This window comes from Bacillus rossius, chromosome 1 (assembly GCF_032445375.1).
Source record: "Bacillus rossius redtenbacheri isolate Brsri chromosome 1, Brsri_v3, whole genome shotgun sequence".
Classification (NCBI taxonomy): domain Eukaryota; kingdom Metazoa; phylum Arthropoda; class Insecta; order Phasmatodea; family Bacillidae; genus Bacillus; species Bacillus rossius.
Window position 1 is genome coordinate 44,917,616 of NC_086330.1, and position 23,334 is coordinate 44,940,949.

General features: G+C 34.7%; 1 protein-coding gene across 1 annotated transcript in view; it reads left to right on the forward strand.

The window, feature by feature from the left end:
- Nucleotides 1–19,083, forward strand: part of LOC134535428 (chromatin assembly factor 1 subunit A-like) — a 57,944-nt gene extending 38,861 nt beyond the window's left edge. The window contains exons 11-12 of the mRNA XM_063374521.1: nucleotides 6,070–6,249; nucleotides 12,587–19,083. Coding sequence (XP_063230591.1) covers nucleotides 6,070–6,249; nucleotides 12,587–13,338 — 932 coding nt within the window. The 3' untranslated portion in view covers nucleotides 13,339–19,083. The remainder of the gene's footprint in view (nucleotides 1–6,069; nucleotides 6,250–12,586) is intronic.
- Nucleotides 19,084–23,334: the final 4,251 nt, after the last annotated feature.

Here is a 23,334-nt window from a genome sequence, read left to right on the forward strand (position 1 = left end):
TCTTTTTCGATCTTCGTGATTGTTATTTCCTTTTCGGTAGATGTACAGACAGCAAATAAACAAACATCTCTCTGTGTGACATGTAGCTGACCTTGAATTTAATAAAAATATTCTTGTTTGTTATTTAAAACGACAGAATTCATTTTATCATCCGAAAACATCAGGTACTTCAGTTTTCCTTCTTTCATGGTTTCTCTTAGATCCTTTCCATATGCAGATGCAGGGCACTTTGTTTCCACTATTGTATTACTTCCAATGAGGCCATCAGGTGTAGCACCGATGAAGGGGTATTGTTTATCTATAAAAAGTCCCGTTTAATCTGAGACTATGTAGTTTTACAACGTGCACACTCATTTCTTTTTAATGTCAGAAGATAGCATATTTGTTATAATAACTGGAATTCTATTGTAGGTTATGAGCATGTTATAGATAGCATCAATATTATGAAATACTTTATTTTGAATTATGTCCTGAAGTTTTTGACGAGGTACAAATTGCGTGTTTTAATAGATTTCTGGCATACTAAAAAACTCTCCGGTTTTTGGTTACATCAGATTTCGGTAGAGGTTTTAGATGTACTAACGGCCCTGAGTAACAGAGGAGGTATACTGCAAGTATTTACGAGTGATAATTCCAGTTCTTTAAAAAATAAAATAGCTGTCCAAAAACATTGAATTTTTTTAGTGACTGAAATTAATTGCAGAAGGTTATAGCAAACCACATTCTAACTCGAATTATGTAGAAAGACGGTATGCACAGAAGCTTATATTTTTGCAACTTCAGTTTTTATTTGGTTTGAGAAATACTCAATAATGTGTTTTAAAACAAAAAAGAAAAAAAGGTTGGCAATTATATGTAATATGCCAAGTCCACCAGGCTATGGTGGGATTCTACCCCGCCACCACATGGGGGATAATCATTGAGACAAAATCTTACAAAAACTAATGCCAATCCAAAACAGAACTAACATGAGACGTAATATTTTCATCCTAAAATATCACGAGAAACATTTTCTTAAGGCCTTGTTATAAAAGATTTATAAGCCTACGTATCTAGTTATTTTATTGTTGCTGATAATAAATACATCCATCGCCACGAGCACTGTTCCATTTACTGCTCCTATGCCGACACCATCAAGCATTTCATCTTCTACACCATCGACCATTTCGTCTTCCATAATTACATCATCAGCAACCCGCCTGCTCCAGTAGGAAATACCGTTTTCACTCTCTGACTGAAGTACTGACTGAAGTAACGTGTACGATTTTGGAATTTTCCTGTAAATGTTACACATTCCCGTACTAAATTTGCAAACCTACCCATAACGAAAGATCAGCGGATATATACACAAATTAAAAAATATATATATGACATGTTTTCAATGTTATTTACAAATACTTATTTTAAAAATAAGTTGCAAAGTTAAGAATGTTTTATCACTCTGCCACAGTGAAGCACTGTAGGTTAAACTAGCTTCTATTTACATTTACGTGCAATAACGTAATGTGGAAAACAATTAATCACACCTAGCAGACTATGGGAGTTAGGGCAAAAATAATTTTATTTTATATTTAAAACCTATTCAAATAATATATCAGGGGCAGAAATTTACCATGATAATAATTGTTAGGCAATTTTTCTTATAATTTGTTCCCCAAATATTTTAATACTACTAATATTCAATGCATAATCCACTCTAGTAACAAGCAGTGTTTTTAATTTTTTCAAAGGTTCATTTTCAAATAGTTCAATTTAGTCTGAACTAAAAACTCAAGAGAAGTAACCATGGCATTGTCCAATCACGTCAGTTATTTAGAACTCGTTGAGAGCAAATTTCTTTCAAGAAGCAAGTGGTAACAAGCAAAAATACTGTACTTATTGGTGGTAATGTTTTTTCGAACATGTTACTGTATTATTTTCACAAGTCAAAATAGCTGGATTGAGAAAGAAACATGGAACCAAAAACTACGGTAATAACTTACGAAACAAAGTAGTAAAAATTAATTAAAAATATAGAAACACATGGTATGCATTCGTATATCATCCAAACGCGCAAGTTACTAAAAATTAATCTTTTGAATAAGACTCAATTTTTCTTACAACATGACATTAAAAACATTGTAGTGCAAAAAAAAATATGGTGGTAGGTACTGGTAGCGATTTGCAGTACGCAGAAGTGGGGACGTTAGGAAAAAATCTTTCATGGCTGAATAAAATAAACTATTATTATTTACACTTCTCCGGTGCTCTTGCCGTGACATGAGTTCTCTATGTCGCACGTTTCATGTACTGAACATTGAGGTGTATCAATCACTGTACCGACTTCAGAGTGCGAAACATGAGTTGCGCTGTGCACTGTACTACTGGCTTGCGGTAGAATGTCTTGCGAATTTTCCTGAAGTCTGTTGTATTTTCTGAAAACACGAAAAATTATTATTACTAACCCACTTTGAAGAGGAGCAAAATTAAAAAAAAAGGGTGGTTGGTAAAAAATTTAGTTCCCCATTTGAGTCCATGCAAAAAAAATGCGACATACCTTTGTTTCTGATATTCAATCAAGGCTGTTCCTTTTCTTATCTTCCTTCTTGCACTCATAAACAATTTGCCCGATTTTGCTTTTATTTTGTCTACATGCGCTTCCATCTTTATATATGAAGCTGATGACTAAAGTCCCGGAAATTTCGCGGATTCCTCTGGCCTCAGGATAGAATTCAAAGTTATAGGTGTGCTCGACCCATGTTTACTTTCCCATTGGTTGATTTCTTAGCGAGAACATTTTTATCCTTGTTATTTGGCACTACCTGATTCGCTTACTTCTCTCCTAGCTGGACATCGTTGGCTCACGGTCGTAGAGGGGCGTGTCCAGATAACTGTGGTCCAATCATGAACACAGTGCGACAGTGTGGAGGTTTGCATTCAAGCTTGCGACTAAATGAATGCGCGAAAATTCCGTGGCTCTACTGATGACTAATAACCGGAGCCTTTACTTACTTCTAATAATATTTCTGCTATAGTTCTCTAACCAATTTAATATAATCACTATTACCTCATGCGTTTATATACTTTATATTCACTTTATGTTGGATGGCAATTTAGTGGAATACTAGACAAACATTACATAATTATTTAGGAGTGTTTTCCTCTACAAACATCCACATTCTCGTGTGCGGAATGGTTTGAGGTATCTCAAACATCAAAGTACAGGATACAACGGCAGGAAACACAAGCTGCTGCTGCTGCGAGTAGGGAAGAATCAGCTTACAGTTATCTCTCGCGGCAATGTTCAAGGCCAGAACCACCCCTCCAGCGCCGCCAGGCCCTGCAGACCACGCCATCCCCTCCCTTCTAGTCCTCGCCTCGAGCTTGACGCGTCTCTCCCGCCAGGCAGCACGAGTCAGACACAAAGAACACCAAAATTACCAATTTTCGTAAACGAATATTTTAAAATTCAAAGCGGTGACCCTACACTTTTATACTATCATTTTGACCATAACAATGTCGTCTTTAGTTTTATTGTTTCATATTTCACCAATTTTAGATAAGTAACCGGGAATTCAGGCATCAAATTGCTTGTTTTGAGCAATTAATTTTAGTAAATTTCATCACGAAATTAGAAAATGTAAAAATATGCTTCCAGAAAGAATTCATTTTACTTGTCGGATAAAAAATTTAAGAGCTGTTGCTCTAATAGTTTTATTGGAAATTGCATAAAACAATGTACATGTTTTTGAAACCTCAAAGGCAGGTAGATAGGAACCTTAACCCAGCTGCACGCCGGTGTCTGAGAAGCTTGACAAGACCTTCCGGGCTTTTAATCGCTAGTCCGTGAAATTCGGTAATCCGTGATTATCTCTGTCCTGACCATCACGTATTAACGAGGTTCTACTGTACCTCAATAGGATGTGTTCCAAGGAAAACGTAAACAGGCCAAGTAAATTGTAAGCATTTAAGTTTTTAAAGTACTACATTTACATCAATATTTTTCCTCGAATCCCGAATCTTTTCCCTCGAATTTCGAATCTTTCAAATACTAGAGATTCGGTGGGATTCGAGGATTCGAGGATTCGACCGGCCCATCCCTAATTAAAACCATAAAGAATATTATATACACTGTATTATATAAACCATTGTAGCCAACCACTTCTGAACTTAAATTCGGAAATCCGTAACCTCAGTGCTAAGTAATCTACCTTATTCTGCATCGTAGGTCTAGAAATTGGCAAATTTGCTGCATGTATTTCTTCATGTTTTGTACCTCACATTCTTTTTATATACCCACAAGAACTTGTAAAATGTAATTCAATCTTTTCACTATTATTTTTTTATATTGTTAACACAGACGATTGCAAGATCTTAAATCTGTAGCGATTATAAATTACTATTTAAACTTTTTTGATAATTTAGTTTTAAATTTTTAAAACTTTTTTGATAATTTAGTTTTAAATTTTTAAAACTATTTTGATAAGTTAGTTTTAACTTGCAATCTAATAATGTTACGTTTCTGTTTTTCAGTCATTTTATAACACAACTTACTCAAAATTCAGGTTATGGCACACGTACAAACAAAAGAAAATGCAAGAACTTATTACCATAGATTATCTAAACTTCTTCATATGTGCCTTTTGAACGAATTAATACGGTATAGAGTTCCTTCCTTTTAGTTTCAGTTTACAAAATTGCATCTTTTCTAGTTTAGTTACTAACATCACCATTAGAGTTACACTTTTCATCTTGTTTTTCAATAACTTTGCACTGTAGGATGTATACAAACATCTTTGAAAAACATTTGTTTATTTGATGGTTATGAAAATGTGATTATTATTTTAAACTTCGGTAGTGAAAATGATATTAATTAATTGTATATGTTAACAGCAACTTTAGGGATCAAAACTACTTCGTATTTCATGTTAAAAGTACTGAATAACGAAGGAAAGTATACTTAATTTTCTGGGACTGTGAAAGCACTTCGCATAAACGGAAATTTTGTACTAAGCGGATTCGTATTAATGGGGTTTGACTATTTTTTATTCAGAAAGTTCTTGAAGTGTAGCAGTGTTAAACAATGAACAGAGCCATAATTGTTTTGTTTGTATACAATCTAGAGTATGTTCATAAACATTTATGGATTTCTGTTTACATACCGTTTAGTATTTATATAATCTATTTATGTAAAAGTTATATATGTGTGTGTGTATGTGTGTGTGTGTGTGTGTGTGTGTGTGTGTGTGTGTCACTTATTCTGAATTTAAATTTGTATTGTTGCAGACAGTAACTGTTAAATAAGTTCTGTGTGTTTCTATTGTTTTAATGTTGAAATATCGTCAAGAGTATCTATATTATTACCGTTAATTTGAATGAAACAGGAATTAATGAAATGATTCCTTCCAGGTCAGCGTTCATTTTGTGTGATGCCAAATGACACTGTTACATATATAGTCCAGCTTATTTTAAAATATAGCTAGGAATCCGTTGCTTTAAAATTGAGTAGGACGTGCCTGGAAGACGAGTTATCAGATACATAGGGAGATATAACATAATATCTTACATAGGAGTGATTTTTAAATGAATGTAAATGCAGCTATTAAGGTAGTCCTACTCCTACGACGTAGTGTCCAGAGGACATAAATTGTGGTTAAATCTAAGTCTGTGGACGATTATCTATCAATTTACCATAAAATTATATATTTCAGTGTATATATGTAAACCTTTTATATGGAGAAAAGTAAACGGTTCCTACTGTTCATGGTAAAATCAGTGGTCTTTGAAAGATTCTATGCCAACAAACTCCTGAGATGTATTTCGAGTGTAAATATTATATTCTGTAATTGTTGATGACCCAAAAATAATCTGATATAATTTGGTATTTAATAAACAGTGAGAGAACTTTTGAAAAATAGTTGTGTCCTATGTATTTCCAACTGTCATTCCCCATGGTACATAACAATAAGGTATGTTTTGATTATTGTTACTGTCTCTACTTAGAGACAAACGGATATATTAGTTCATGTGATTTATTTTTTGTTATTTGATGAGTACATCAGGGTTATTACAGTTATTGAACTGTTTTAGTCGGGGAGCAGATGAGGCAGTTTCTGGCTGCATGGCGAGCCGTGTACCAAAGCAATGGCCCTATAGAACTGTCGGTGCCCGACGAAGAAGCCTGTCCGAGGAGTCCCAACTCTGAAGCCAAACCACCGGGTAACCAGTCATCTGCCAAGCGCCGTAGGCGTGTCAAGTTTCCTGAAAGTGGTAAGTTATTCGAGTCTTGTTTTTTTAGCTAAATTTACTACTTAATGCTCCAATTTTGCAAATGGAATTAGAGGTCAGAGTTATTTCAGATTTTGAGCTTTTGTTGAGAAATATTTTTAAGTAAAGAAGTATTAAACTCATCAAAATATTTTAAAAATCAATGTTGCGTGTTGCAGCAAACCTACAAATACAAATACAAATACAAATTGTAGAAAAGGGGCGAGACTCTAAAACTTTTGCAGAGTCGAGCAAGTAGCTCCTGCTTGACTCGACTCTACTCAAACGTCGAGTTTGTTGTATTGAACGGACGAGAAACAAGAGTATAATTATTTTTTTTCAACTCAATACTGACAAGTGCAACATACAACTACTAAGTAAATATTTTACTGTGAAACTTTGTGTTTACGACTTTACGTTCTTACTTTTTGCGTCTCTAAACACTAAAAACAGAACCCATTTTGGAATTAACTGCCAGCAGTACGCAGAAAATATATTTTTGTCTCCCATGATTTTTTTTTTCTACTGCAGCATCAGTAAATAGCATTAGTTTTAGTCACGAACGTAGGAAAACCTAAGTGATACGTATTGTCGTTTATCTTCATATCTCTATTTATTCAAAATTTTGGATGGTATTATTTTTGTTTATACACAAGGCTATAATCCAATTACCATCTAGTTGATGCCTTTTTTTTTATAAATACATAATTATACATTTTAATAATGCCTATGAATATTCATATTTGAAGTGGAAGAAATCATTAACCATAATATGGCAGCGAAAAATTGAAAAATAATCTTTGAATTGTCTTTACACTTGTTGTTTTGGGATTTTATAGTTAGAGGGCAATTTTTTGATACGTCTATTGAGTGGTATTAAAAATTATAATTCAATTATTTTAATTCTGAAAACATTACATATTCAGGGAAGTTAGATGAATACAAACAAAAGTGAAAGTAACGTTAGGTTTTCAGATACATTCATAATAATTAAATATGTAAATAATATGTAAAGGTTGTCTACAAACTGTGAAAACCAGGAAAACTGGGAAAATTATAGGAATTTGAATTGACCGGGAACTAACCGGAAAAAATCCATGAGTTTCTAAATAATTCCAGAAACGTTAAGTTGCGTTAGTATTGTTTTCCCTTTGCAGCAGGTGACACTTAGCATCTTCATTTCATCCCCCCCCCCCCCCTCCCTCCTTTAGTTCCATACGGCCAGGCCAACATGAACATCTTTGTGAGTGAACGTATGGTGTTGGAATCACAGTAGCATGAGGGTGCGAAGCGTAGAATACGATGCAACAGAAAAATATCTAAAAGCACAAGCAAGTCCGCTACCTGCCTCTTCCCATTTGCATTTTAAAAACTGCCAGAGATGGTTATCTTTAGGGGTCTACAAGTAGCATATTTTAATGTTGTCAAGTAGTCAGCATAACTTTTTTTCTTTTCAATTTAAGCTCAACTAACATAAAATACTGGCACAATAGTACACACTGTAAGTAGTAGCTCATGATTCTTTTTGAATCACTATCATATCGTTGTACTAATTGCATAATAGCCTACAATCCACCCCTACTAGTGATGGGATTTTCAATACCTCGATACTTGACGGTATCGCAAAGTATCGAGTATCGAAACTGTAAGTTCGATACATTTTTTCGATACCGGAATGCTTGTTCATTTGTATTGAATTAAGTTTTGAGTGCCATCGTACAAAATACAACTACAGTAGAACCTCGATGATATGTTCCCATTTCATACATTTTCCAATGTCATACGCAGATTAATTTTGGTCCCGCCGAAAGTACTATATTGACAATGGTTTACTTTCCCGGAACATACACTTATAAAATCATTAATTTCCCGTTTCATACGTTTTTACAAAGCGGGAAAGTCCTAAAATTCACAAATTTTTTTGTTATATTCCTCCTGATAAACTACGTTTTAATGCTTTTATTTTGAAAAAACGTTCATTGTTTACCTTTGCAAACGTAAGAAAATAACTTTATCGTACCATAGATATGGATAGTATCAGGAAGACTGTGGTGCACTTCGCTAGTAGCATCTATGGCCAGCACCAAGCGAGACTAGTGGCGCAAACTAGCAATGATTATGAAAATGGTGCACGCGCTTTACCAAGGCACAGATCTCATATTTTGTGCATTCATTAATCTTTGAACTGAATATACCCGTTTATTGTTTTCTTACGATCGGATTGTTTTGTATTTTACGTTTCTCAAGTTAAAATTTTATTGAAAATTGTTCTGTTGCATAAAGTTGTTTGTAAAATAAATCAAACAAGCAAAATTTCTGTTTTTCTTTTTACAATAGCCTAATTTTTTTTATTTCTAATTTAGGCTTGGTGACTGTTTCCCCCCTCCAAGAAATGACTTCATAACATTTTGTAAGATCACTGTTTCTCATGTCAGCTTTACTTGATTATAGACTGTATTTTACATTTTTGGTGGTTTTATTATATGTATATATAATGATGAATTCATATCTTTCATTTAAATAATGCAATTATTTACACATTATGTATTTAAGTTTAATCTGACATTGTGCTGGTCTGCTAGATTGAAAAAAAAATGTATTATTTCCATTCCCTTTTCATACACTTTCCCGCATCATACACCATTTTTGTGCCCTCCGTTGAAAAGTGTATGACAGGGGTTCTACTGTACTAGAACAGCTTATTAGTTGTAATTATGATAACCAATAGGCTTACATCAGAATAAATTATAATTATATAAGTCGTTACTGCAACTTGCCAATAGTAAACAAATGGTAAAGTAAGGTTCAGTTGTTTTTGTTTCGTGTTCAAGAAGTTACGTTTTTCGTACGTAACACTTCAAACTAGTTCATGTTATTTGTAATAATTGTTACTTAATGGGAAAATATTTTTCCCTGGAGTATCGAAAGTATCGAACTGAAAAAACAATACAGAATTGAGTATCGAAAGTGTGGTATCGTCCCACCTCTAATCCCTACAGTATTAGATTTACAAAAGATTTTTACAACTATATATTTCCATGTAATTTATAGTGTTTTGTTACATAATAGTCACATGTTTTGTGTTAAAATCAGGTTTGAAAGGTAGGGTGCTATTTTTATGCGAGAAAAGCATTGTTTTTTTTAGATTTATTTACATAAAAACAATACATGTTGCATTAAAATTAAATTAAATTAAAAAGCAGAGAATGCAAATGCACTACAAAAAATGTAATTTAATTAGTCACACAAAAACATTTTTGGGAAACTTAAGATAGAAATCCAAAACATGACCCGAAACTATTAAAGTGTTCCCACAAGTATCATCGGAGTACTGACTACATGTACACACACTATATGGGCTTCAGCATAACCAAACGTGATGGCAACTAGTGCTGGCTACATTTTTATATGCGCTACGCAGCTGCGACGAAAAATTAAATTTTAAAACGTTTGAAAGCTTCTTTAAAAGTGTTCTAATCAGAAACTATTTTACTTTACCTGTAAAATAACCCAAGTAAAATATGTTAACATTTAGAATAACACAAATGAAGGAAATAAATTGTTTTAAAAATCATGTGGAAACCATGAATAGCCATGTCACTACTTTCTAATGAAGGTTTTGACTTTGTGATTTTACATTCAATCGATTATTGGATGTGTAGCTTACATAAAAATAGCCATTGGATTTTCTAACTATGCCGTCAATTACTTATTGTGGTGGTTATTTTTAATGCACAATGTATCATTGTGATAGTATGGTAAGCTGAGTTTTAATGAAATGAAATGGGTTGGATGCACCCACCTACGATCAAGGCTTTTTTTTTCCCCACAGTTTTCTCAGTCCAGTTTACACCGTAGTGTCTTGTCTGTCTGTGTATTTTGATGTCTTAGAGGGTCACTCAGAGTTTCACCTGACTTGTTTTCTATATTCTTCTATTACTGGCCTAACTACCGTCTTACAAGTAATCAGGAAAACTAAAAAAAAATCATCCAGGAAAACCGGGGAAAAGTTGTGAATTTCAAAACTCTAGTTTGGTAGATACCATGACGTAATAATTAATTAATGTAGCTGAACCAACCTTACAACCTTTCACTTATTCTTTTTTTTTTCTTAGTAGATGCTACTTTCCTGCATAATTACCAAAATTTTAACATATTCCTAAACAAGCAAAATACGTTTTAAACCTAGATGATGTTAAAATATAGTATAATTTATCCATCTTCTTAATACCTTAGTACCAATGATGAACTACCAACATTTACCAAAATATAATCTTTTACTAGTAAGTTTCTGCTTTCATTATTTATTTTGACTCTTAGTATTATAGTTTATGTTACAGCATATGCCTAAAACACCTTCAAAATATATTCTGCAACTACTCAAGCTCGACTCAACTAGAAATTAATCAAAATTAATCAAATCTGAACTCTACTTGACTTGAAGGTGTGAATACTGAACTCCGCTCGGCTCGACTCTACTGACTCGACAGACTAGTCCATCTCTAACAAATTGTTGGTGTTAGTGACTGTGAGGAAGGGGCATATGTTGCTTTGGTCATTAGCCTTGCACAGTTACAGAAAATACCAATAGTTTAGAAAGTTCTGTCATGTTGTGAATATAATACACAGAATTTTAATGTCTTTGGCTGCTGAATTTTTAAGAATTACTATCATGTATTTTAAATATAGGTGGGATGATACCACATTTCGATACTCGATTCTGTATTGTTTTTTCAGTTCGATACTTTTGATGCTTCGATACTTTCAATACTCCAGGGAAAAATATTTTCCCATTAAGTAACAATTATTACAAATAACATAAATTAGTTTTAAACTATATAAATTCAATCTATCATACCAGCAAAATGTCAGATTAAACTTAAATACATAATGTGTAAATAATTGCATTATTTTAATGAAAGATATGAATTCATCATTATATATACATATAATAAAACCACCAGAAATGTAAAATACAGTCCATAATCAAGTAAAGCAGTGGCCTTACAAAATGTTATGAAATCCTTTCTTGGTGGGGGGGGGGGGGGGGGGGGGGGGGGAAAGTCACTAAGCCTAAATTAAAATTTAAAAAAATTAGGCTATTGTAAAAAAAATCAGAATATTTTCCTTGTTTGTTTCATTTTAGAAACAACTTTATGCAACAGAACAAGTTTCAATAAAATTTTAACTTGATAAACGTAAAATACAAAACAATCCGATCGTACGAAAACAATAACTAATGGATATATTCAGTTCAAAGATTAATGAATGCACAAAATATGAGATCCGTGCCTTGGTAAAGCGCGTGCACCATTTTCATAATCATTGCTAGTTTGCGCCACTAGTCTCCTGATACTATCCATATCTATGGTGTAATAAAGTTCTTTTCTTATGTTTGCAAAGGTAAACAATGAACGTTTTTCAAAATAAAAGCATTAATTAAAACGTAATTTATCAGGTGGAATATATCTAACAAAAAAATTGGTGAATTTTGGGACTTTTCCGCTTCGTAAAAACGTATGAAACGGGAAATTAATGATTTTATAAGTGTATGTTCCGGGAAAGTAAACCATTGTAAATAGTATAGTACTTTCGGCGGGACCAAAATTAATCGGCGTGTGACACGGGAAAATGAGTGAAACGGGAACGTATCATCGAAGTTCTACTGTAGTTGTATTTTGTACGATGGCGACTCAAAACTTAATTCAATACAAATGAACAAGCATTCCGGTATCGAAAAAATGTATCGAACTTACAGTTTCGATACTCAATACTTTTCGATACCGTCAAGTATCGAAGGTATCGAGGTATCAAAGTATCGAAAATCCCATCACTAATTTTAAATCCATGTTAAGTATTTCAAAGTGCTTAAATGTTATGCTAAACTGGGGAATTTTATTAAAATGGTATAATTGTATATATTTATACATCGAGTGCTAAATTTTTTAAAACTTATTTTGCAGGAAATTTTTTTAATTAGGATTTTCTTAAGAGAGTTTTACTGTATTTCCTGATTTACGTGTTTTTTTTTTTATATACAAATCAGTGTTTTGTATAATGTAATAAAACAGTTTTCTCAAATTAAACCAGAGACCTAGTTTCTTGAGCATCCAGATTATGTCTTCCAAAAAGGCATTCTGGGTTCGATTCCCATTGGCATCATACAAGTGGGAAACCTGGCAGATTTTGCTGTTAGCTAGCTAGTGGGTTTCCGCAACATGTTCATTCGGTCAGTGTTCCATTTTCTCTCTTTACCTTCTATCATCTATGACAGTGTTGTTAAGCCCATTCATTTCTTAATTCAAATTGAACTAAGTAGCTTTTTTTTCCTTCTTCACAGCACTTCCTGACCTCGTGAAGTTAATTCATGGGAACAAAAATAGTCAGAACTTTCTGTTGAGAGAATTCCTTGCCCACTGGCTGAAACAGCGCAGTTTGGAAACGGCGAGCAACAAGTGCGACGAGGAGGTGTTGCCGGCACCTGAGAGTGCCCCCGTCCTGTCGAAGAAGAGCATCTTGAACAAAATAAAGGAAATAGCCACTTGGCAGCAGTGCCCGGAGGAAGGAACGATGCACGGTCAGATGTGTTGGTACGTGTCGAGCGAAACGCGCTCTGCTCTCGGGCTGTCCGACCTGAAGGTCCTGAACATGTGGGAGTACAACTTGAAGCGACGCAGGCTGGCGGACAACGGCGAGAAAGTGAATTCGCCCGTCTCTTGTGCTGGCGCGGCAGATTCGAGCCACAGATCCTGTCCCAACTCGGGCCAGCTCATAACCAAGTTCACCAAGGTTCTCTCGGAGAAGGAGCGCCAGAAACAGCTCTCACCGATAGCTGCCAAGAGCGAACGTGACACTGCCACTAAAACTAAAAGGAAAATAATTTTTCCCGTTGCTGATTCGCCATCTAGCCTGCCATCGAGTCGCAAGAAAGTACAATTGACAAGTCTGCCCAAATCTTCTCACAGCCTCGTGAAATACCTTAAGTCCCCAAAAAATTCAACAGCATCTATGAAGCCTGAAAATTCTCCTGAAGTGCAGTCTCAGAGCAATGAAGAAGCAGCAGCAATTGGAGACTGTATTATAATAGATTAAAATTAAGTACTTTAAATCCTATAAAGTTTATTATAAAATTAATGTAGATTTTATACGTACATATTCAGTTATTCAATCAAATATCTTAACATGTTTGCTGGTGATAGTCATTTGTAATATACTTGCTGTAAATGTAGTCAGGGAAAACAACAGCTATGTAGTTTGTGTGTTATAGTTATGATTCCTGTATAGTAATAATATATTAGTTGTAAATACCTAATATATCTTTAGTAACAACTAAGTTATGATTCTAAAAGGTGTCTTAAAGCCATTAACATAACTATTAATCCTATCACTTGCAATGCTCAGTTTAAACTGGTTTGATCATTATTCTGACTGTGCAATGAAGGGAAGTCCTACAAGTAAAGTTATGGAATCTCTCACACACACAAAAAAAATATTTGCTTGTCTTTCAGAATGTTGAGTAGTCTTATTACTTCTAACATGCAATGTATTATTGCCTTTTGGTGTTGGAAATTTTTATGAATGCCAAATTTAAGTCATTACTAGAGACCTGTAAAATTTGCGGATTCATTTCGCGATAGGATAGAGTCCAAATACTTTTGACAGTATTTTGCTTCAGTGATTGAGCCACAGTTTATCTGAAGGATTCTGGGCCAACAGAAGAATTAGCGAATCACGATCATTCCAGTCAACAGGTGTCACGAGTCGGTAACCAATCAGCAGATGTAATTTGCACGAGTGCATGGAGGATCATGGATTCTATCCTTTAGGGGTTTGAAATCGCTAGGGACCGGAAAAATTTGTGGGTTCAATGACCTATAAGATGAACTCCACAGTTCTACGTACACTCGGTCAAATGTCACCCACTCATTGGCTGCTGTCTTGTGAGACGTCCCAACGTAGCAGCCTGTGATTTGAAAAAGCTTTGGCCGGGTGTTTCTCATTGGCTCATAGTCATCCAGGTGAGTTGTGAGCCAATAGCAGAGGCAGCACTGATGTATAACTGTTTGTATTTTAGCCTATCGCGAAATGAATTTGCGAATTTTCCCGGTCTCTAGAAATCGCGAATTTTACAGGTCTCTAGTCATTACTAGTAAAAATTGCAACAAAATTTACTCAGGTATCAGCAGTTTGCCTCTTTTGCTGTGAAGTAGAGTAATAAAATAATTTTGCCAGTGCATTGAACCCTTCAGTTTATTCATCTACTGAGTGGACAGTTCATATCTCTATGATACCTGGAGTTTATTAAACCTTTAATGTATGAGTTAAGGTGTGCCTGCATTCTAGTGGACATAATTCTTTATGGTTATGAAATAAATAATTATACATTAATATTATTACTACACCGTAATATTATTACCACACACAAATTTTAACACTTAATGGTAAATCACATAAAATAAACGATGCACAGATTTACCTAAAACATTTTTTAGTCAATAGAGAATTTTTTTTTTTTTTTTTTTTAAGTTACGGTGACTCAATATGTGCTGAAAACATTCAGACTGTATTCAAAATCGTCCCACACTTTGTTAAATGTGTCAATGGTCTCAACCACTGTGATTCGCTTTCTCAGATCCGGCAAAGATAGCAGGAGTGATGGCACGAATGCTTTGTCTTTGACAACCCCTTAGAAAGAAATCGCATGGGGTTAATTCTGATGATCGCGGTGGCTATCTGCCCCACACCGCATCATCGACACTTGCACGAATGAGCCATCTCTCAGGAAGATGTGTGTTTAGGTGTTCCCTTACAGCCATGTGGAAGTGTGACGGGGCACCATCTTGTTGGAAGATTACATTTTTTTGAATCTTCTCCCAATTGAGGTAGAAGCCACAAGGTAAGCATGTTGAAGTATGAATGACCTGTGACAATTTTTTCAATGAAAAAGAGTGGCTTGTAAATCTTCTTCCTCGACATGCCATAATACACGTTCACTTTCAGGGAATCTCTCTCATGCTCAATGGTGACATGAGGATTTTCTGTTCGCTAAAAAAACGTTTTGGCTTTTGACTTGGCCATTCGTGTGGAATTTGGCCACGTCTATGAAAATTAATCTCATGGATAGGTTGTTATTCTCGATCCTCACAAGCACCTCAGAAAAGAATGTAGAAACAAAATCACACCGATTACCAACTGCATGCTATATTTAGGCCACTAGCTGAAGGAGTGGTGCTGGGACGCCAATGGTTTGCTTTTCTTCGATCTTTCTTTATCATATTGTAAGTTTCGTGTGGAAGATACCTGCTTTTTAAAATATTACCTTTGATTCCGTATTTATTTACCCAAAAGTCCCATTCTAAACTCTGAGAAAAGAACTCTGTAGTTTTTAATTATTTTTTCTAGTTAAATGCTTATAATGGAGATAATTATAGGACATTATAAATACTCTGGAGGTTTTTGTAAAATATTATCCCTAGTACTGACATTGTTAGTTAATCATTATTTATTCTTACAACAAAAGTACTAATAAATGTAGCAATATTTTCAGTGAAATATTTTAACTATTGATAAGCTGTGACTGATAACTTGTTTACTGTAATGGAAAGAAAAAGTTGTCATGAATGTAAAATGGCTACTGAACTGGGCTGTTTTGTTTATTGCAGTGAGGCACCATTAATAACTTAGTCATGATTGACCAAAATAAATGCTGTGTTACAAAGACTATAAAAGAAACAAATTAGAAAATTGCTGAAGAAGCAAGTGTAACAAATTTTTTTACTTCTAATTCAAATTACAAAAAAAAAAAGTGTGTGCGTGGAGTTCATACACGACAGAGTTTAAAGTATGCTGCATCATTTCTTCTTCTCCCCTGCCGTCTTCTCCTCTACCGGTTCCCCCACCACCACCACCACCACCACATAACTAACTATTCCCCTCATCTTACGGTTCCCCTACCTCGTTCCTAACTATTCTCCTTATGCGATCAGAATTTTTTTAACGCTCGAAAATTGTAGGCCCTTCAGCAAAGAACTTTCACTTCAAAATATTATTTTTTCTTTTAATTCAGGTATACAACTTTACATGCTAAAATACTTTCTTCCGGCAACATGATTTCCTATTTCCCAGGGTTTTTTTGACGTGATAACGTCTTATAAATCGATGAACGCCGGCCGCATGCACAAAAATGTGTCACGTTCCACCTGAGCCGAGCGTGCAAGAACCAGCCAACCTCCGTGCGAGAAAACCTTCTATAATATCAAACAGGTTAAGGCGGGCTTTTTAACTAATTGTTCATGATTATATTTAAACAAATTATTTAAATTAAATTTGCAAAATCTGTAAATAATATTTGAAAATTAAAAAGTAAACAATTTTTCATCAGTGTTTTCTTATGACATCACGTAAAATTATTGTCCGTAAACCAACTTTACTGACAACCCCCTTTTTTTTTATCATTTGTGGTTTTTCAGTAGCCGTAATTGGTCGCAACTGCAAACCTTTGATCATTATTTCAATATATGTCTTTTTCACAAAAACACACACTGATAATCCACAATGAAGAGGTTTGGTAAGAAACAAGTCTTGGAGCTTGATGGAACTTGTGCTATGCAGCATTGCCATGTGGCATTGTATGGTTTTTAATAAGCTATGCACCATGATTTTAAAAATTTATTTTACGAAAAATTATGTTTGGTTTATTGAAGAAAACTACAGTACTAAATGTGCTCCAATTATCTTATTTTCTTATAAACTGTGAAACTGCACCTTATTTTGATTTAATACAATTTTTAAACAAATTGCACTGTTTATCATGAAAAATATTCAAGAACGCATATTAAGAAATAAAAATTGAATACATAAACCCACAGATAACAAGCCTAAATCAGCTATGTCAAACAGATACACCAGTTGATGTACCTAAACAGATATTGTGGACAACACCAATACAGTAGGTTTTCTATGACAAAACAGTTGTGAATTTTTGGTAAATGGCATATGTTCCCATCATCAGGCACAGACAGACTGGCATCAGACAAGCATCAGTCTGTGCCTGATATTGTCGTGTTGTCTATAATATCTGTTTATCTTCATTGTTGTGTTCATATATTTGCTGCATTATACAGCTTTTTTGTCGGCCTGCATTTACTATTGTTGAACTGTCTCATGATTTTTAGCCCATTGTGTTTGTGTGTGCTGTTATTATTTTTTCTCGACTAAATTCCTTCCACGGAATTTTTGTGCTGTCTGATATTTAAGTTTAAATGTGTGTGTCTGTGATGTCTTTGTATTGTCCATAATACCTGTTTGGGTACACAGTTTGGTTTATCTGTTTTACGTAGCTGATTTAGGCTTGTTTTCTGTGTGTTTTGTGTTTCCATTTTTATTGCTTAATTTGCGTTCTTGAATTTTTTCCATGACAAACAGTGCAAAACTGCAATGGCATATGTCCAAGAAATTGTATTAAATCACACCTTGGTGTGCTGATGGTAGGCCAATTTACAGCCCAGTTGTTCACTTATTTTGGTCTACTCAATGGCTACATCTGCACAGAGAGTTATCATTTACTGTTAAATTATATTTCTTAAATAGGTCAAATTTTTTTTGTGGGATACTTGTAAACATGAAACATGACTGTCCCTTCTGGTTAAATTAGTGACATTTGAACATAATTTTTAGTTAAAGGGTGTGAAGGTTAATTATGGAAAAATATTTGAAAAAGTAATGTTTTACTAAACTACTCAAGTAAATTCAGTTCTTAAATTTGCATAAAATATAATTTTAAAGAAAACTAGTGAAGTGAGCAGTTTTGAACCATGTAATACATATGCAAATATGGCCACTTTTGTGATTTTTTTAGTTATATGGATGAAAACATGTATATATATATATTTTTTAATTTATGTTTATCTAGACTATTACACTCTGATAAAAAATAACTTTCGTAGGTCTGTATTATTTAATATGTTTCCACAAATTTGTGCTTATAGGTAATTTTCCAGATGAAAGGTATGAAGCCAATCCTACTATGTCTTGTCAAAAGCAGCTTGGAAAGTGAGAGCTCTAGGAAAGATTTTTATACAAATTAAATTTTTTTATATTATTTTGTATTTTGTAGATAACTAGTCCATTATCTAATATACAAAAAATTGGAAATAATTTAATTTAATATTTGCATAATCAACCCAAGTTATTGTTTCTATTTTGTTGGTAACCTGTTCTATCTAGGTAGTTTATTAAGGAATAAATTTCAGCCAGAAGTGTATTACTAAAAGTGTCTTGCGTGTTTTAATGTTAAAACATTTTTATCTAGAGATTTATGGTTTCCATAAACTACTGAATATTCAACATAATATTTTTAGTGTAGATAAAGCTATTTCTGTTAACATTTATCATTTACTTACTAATAAATTAAGAAATGTATTTATAAGCTGGTATATATGCTTTGTATGGAACTATATTTTCACTTTTTTGTGCTTTGTAAACGAACCTTTTACTATTATAATAGCAAAGAAATTTTTACACTGGCTGTAGGAAACTTCGTTTCCATTTTTTTTTTAGTTAGGACATTGTCACTTTGTACATGTAGATATATACGATTGTGCCTTTTCATACTCTGGAATAAATTTAGATTTTTATATGAATTAATGTAAAGTACATTAGTTTTAGAACCTAAAGGTTTAAATGAAGTTTAATTCTTAGAATAAAATGTTTTTGTTTTAATTTTGCATTTTAATATTGATTGGTTTGGACAAAGCTTCTGAGAGCTCTGTTTCAGGGAAACAAATAGTAAGGGCTGCTCAATGTCATTGTCTCAAATAAAAAATTTTCAACCTTGAATGTATCTTCAGTTTCGCTCTCAAACCTCCTTTCTACGGCAGAAGGTCTTTATCCATTTCTTTCGGGGTGATGACCATGCCCGGTTTCTAGGACAAGATTATATGGTGAATTGTGATAAACCAGAAATAACTCTGAAAGTCATGTCAATACACCAAATAACACCGAAATTCAAAATAATACACCACAAAAAATCGAAAGGCATTTTCAATCAGAACTTTACTGTGAAATAAAATACCTATTCTTTTAAATATTAAATTCAGTGAAAGTAATTTATTTAGCATGATTTTGTACCACAATTTAATAAAAAAAGAGATTGGAAAATGTTTCCCTTTTTCTAATCTTGCAATTATTAGTTACTCATTTTCACATTACAACCTTAGAACATTTTTTAAACATAGAAATACTTACTGGCCAGTGACTTTGACACCCACTAGAAGCATGAGATACCTACTGTCTTCAAAATTAGTTGCATAAGTCGTATGAAATACACTGAAAATTTAAACACATTTATTTTATTTGTTTTGAAAAGTTAGACATGTTTATTACAAATCATCATGTTGAAAAGAACGTCATGTATCAGTCTAAATGACACTGTTTTTGACAGTGATTTTTGAAGGTGTATTATTAATATGTCAATAATGACGAAAAATATATTGTGTTTATGCTTTGAACCCTACCATATTCGAGAAATCTTAGTATGAAATTTAGAACAAAAACTGCAGCACCTGACCCCTATGCAACATGCACAACACTAACAATTCATGAGCTGCATCTAATCAGGGGTACTGATAGTCAAGTGAGTTATGTGCCATTGTAGGTACTTAAGAATAAAACATTTATTTCATAATAAACTGAAACAACTGGAGACTGTACCTTATGCCCAAAAACATGAATGCTGAACTAACTACGTGTGCAATCAATCAGCACAAGAGAAAAAAATATGTATGTTATGTAATCCGCGAGGAAATGTCTTTTGCTAATGGAACGGTGTGATTTTCTCCTGAACAAAAGAAGAATTCTGACTACATTCACAAACCACCGATCAGGAGTGACGAGGTCGAGCCTGAGTCTAGGTCAGTGACTCTGTCCTCAAACCAGACTGAGAAAGGACGGTCTAGCGCCATCGACCAGGAATCGCAGTCCGCAGGCGGTGTATATAGTGGGCCGGCTGTGGGAACACCAGCGAGTCCGCGAGGGGGCGCTGCTCCTGGGTCGCGAGCCACTCACCACCGTCCGGCGGCGGACTTCATCACTCGTCATTACGCAACCCCGGCACGTAACGACGTTACGTCGAGGACGTAAGCAACAGCACGCAGGCGTCCGTGGGCCGCGATCCACTCACCATCGTCCGGCATTTACTAACTTGTTAAAGAAGGAACTTGTTTTGTCTTGTGTGGTGATTTACGTTAAATGTTTCAGGTTTTTTTGACAATTATTTAAGTTATATTATTGATTAAATGTTTTCTTATAAGTGCATTCAATGCCGTATACCTCACATAACAATCAGTGCCTGAATAATTGGTGTTTTGCATGCTGCATAGGGGCCAGGCGTTATAATTTTTTTCTTTTAATTATTACACTAGGATTTCTGAAAAAGAAAGTGTTTAAAGCAATAACACAAGCAGACCTGCCAACTCTCACGATTTTGGAGTGAGGCTCATGATTTTAAGGTCCATCTCACGCCCTCACGCCAAAATAGTGTTTCCTCACGAGTTTTTGGGGCCCCAAGATTTTGTTTGTAAAAGTTACAAAACAAGTTTTACGAAAGCTTACAGTAGGCCCTAACGAGTTGCCATCAATACTCGAGTCACGTAAAGGAAGCAATTTTGCGTTTTGTAGCGTGTGTCATGCTGATTTTTCTATCTCGCATAGTGGAAGAGGAGACATTGTGAAACATGTCACTACAAAAAAAAAAAAAAACTAACATGTGAAGTGTATTGCTTCCAATAAAAAAAATTAATTTTGCTGTGAACAGTGATAATAATGTTACACGAGCAGAATGTTATTTTACATCTTTTTTAGTTGCGGCTCTGCATGATCACTACACGACAGCGCCAAATTATGTTCAACTAAATTAAATCTGCAACCTATAATTTGTTGAAATAAATTTTGAAGCAGAGACCATGTAACATATGTACAGGTATGTCACTTAAATTTAAAGATTCTCATTTGTTGTTTTTTATATCTAACCTGTATTTATGGGCCTGAAAATTGTTATCGAGGACCTCATGATTTTTTAAATTTGAATGTTGGTAGGTCTGCACAAGTTAGAATATTTGATTATTTTTTACATTAATATTAATAATACACCTTTAAAAACCACATTATTACTTTATGTCTCAAGTTATTGCCTAACTTCGTGTTACAACTTTAATACTTTTCCTTCAATTAGCAATAAACCTGTTGTTAATCTTCAACTTCAAAGTCGTAAACCACCAGCCTTGGGTTGCGCTTGAAACCTTATGTCACAAAGAATGTTTTCAACATTTTTTTTTTTTTTTCGTGATGAACGCGCGGCCAAAGTTTGTCGGTCGATTTTAGACCCACTCTGAATAGTCAGCTCGCTAATACGACTTTGAGTTTGCGTCGTGGGTGAGCGCGGTTTGTGAAAGTTGTGGAGGGGGGTTGCAGCATTAACCTATAAAAACAGACGCTGTTGGTTCTTTCCGTTCAGTGTAACTCATGACCCGAGTCATGGTAGCGCGGTGATTCAGGTGTCTTGTGTATAGAGTTTCTCAAGCTCTAGCGACTTAATAAAGAGTAATTTGGACAGAGTTTCTTTGTCAAATTTAAAGTGATTGTTCAAATAACTTAACGGAATCTGTCGGCTTCAGCCCGTGCAAGAGCCAGTCGCCAGTAAAGAATACTGCATATCTTCGGAAAGAGGCGTCTGTGTGCCACACGCAGGTACCTTAATGTCAGGTGTAGAGAGGAGAGAGAGAGAGAGAGAGAGAGCGGCGGAGAGTGGTAGAGAAAGAGGTGGGGAGAGGGAGACGGTTTTGGAACCATTGCAAAGCTGACCCGGCGCGTTCAGTGAACGACGACGGCATGAGCAGCTCTACGACCGATGCACATGGCGAGCGAAGACGACATCCATACATCTGCCTAAGACGTCTTGAACTTCAGTCTAATAGATGATATGCAGGACCAGTGGTGTGCAGCAGACCAACGCTTCAAAGCGATATTCGAAACCAGCCTGTTTGGTCTATCTTGCAACGTTCGTGCGATCGACTTTCAGTGACTGCCTCGACGAGTTCAAGTAAAATTAGGTATGCAGTCCATGTCTCGTTTTGATTTAAATCCAAAACGTTGAAAGCTACTCTCTGCCGTAGACTTTGCACATTAAACCAACGCTCATGCCCTCCGACAAGGCCCAGCATATTGTTTTTACAATTTTTTTTTCCTGATTTGTAGATTTTTCTCATGTAATTAAATTGAAAAGTTGTTTAGGTTAGTCAGTGACATTTGAAATTCTCTGATGAAAATAAATTAAATCTCTCAGACTTTTTTTTTTCGTCCGCAAAATTTACTGGAACGAGCGGCAAACTTCAGATATGTTCGGGACAGATTGGGATGTCAGTGTAGAGTTCCCGATAAGGCCCGGTCTACAATCCCAAGACAGATTATGTAAACGGAGACATGTCAGGGAACGGAGTACCTGAAATGGCACTCTTTGTGGACAAAGACCTGTACAAATTAGCTCGGCAATTCCCAGCTCTTCCGTTTACATGCAACTAACAAAAGGGGTCCCAAAATTCACGCAAGAAATAATATTTATTCAAAACTCAGGTTTTAGTAAATATTTTGTTCATCCATAAAGTATACAGTATAGGGCTATGTATCGAACAGCATAATAATCCTGAACTGTCAGTTGTCACGCTGTCTTATTTTTTTTCGTTGGCAAAACTTTACCGCACAAATGGCGCACAGTTAAAATATTTGCCGCCATGTTTGTTTACTTTTTTTTAATAATTTTAAAATGGTTTCAAGTATTAGAATATATAACTAAATTGTATATCATATCATTACTTTGTGGTTTATTTTAACTATACACATACATTTTGGTCGTGTTTTGTTCTCTTACCTCGAAAAGTTTTCCAATTTAAATTAATTTTTTTTGACCGTCAGATTCTAATCTCATTGGCCGCCGTTTGTTTTGCTTCCGTGCGTTGTGGAAGCGGCAGAAGGATGGTGAAACTTAGATATCTTGCGGGCCCTGATCCGTTTCCGCTTCGTCGTGAGACGGGCCTT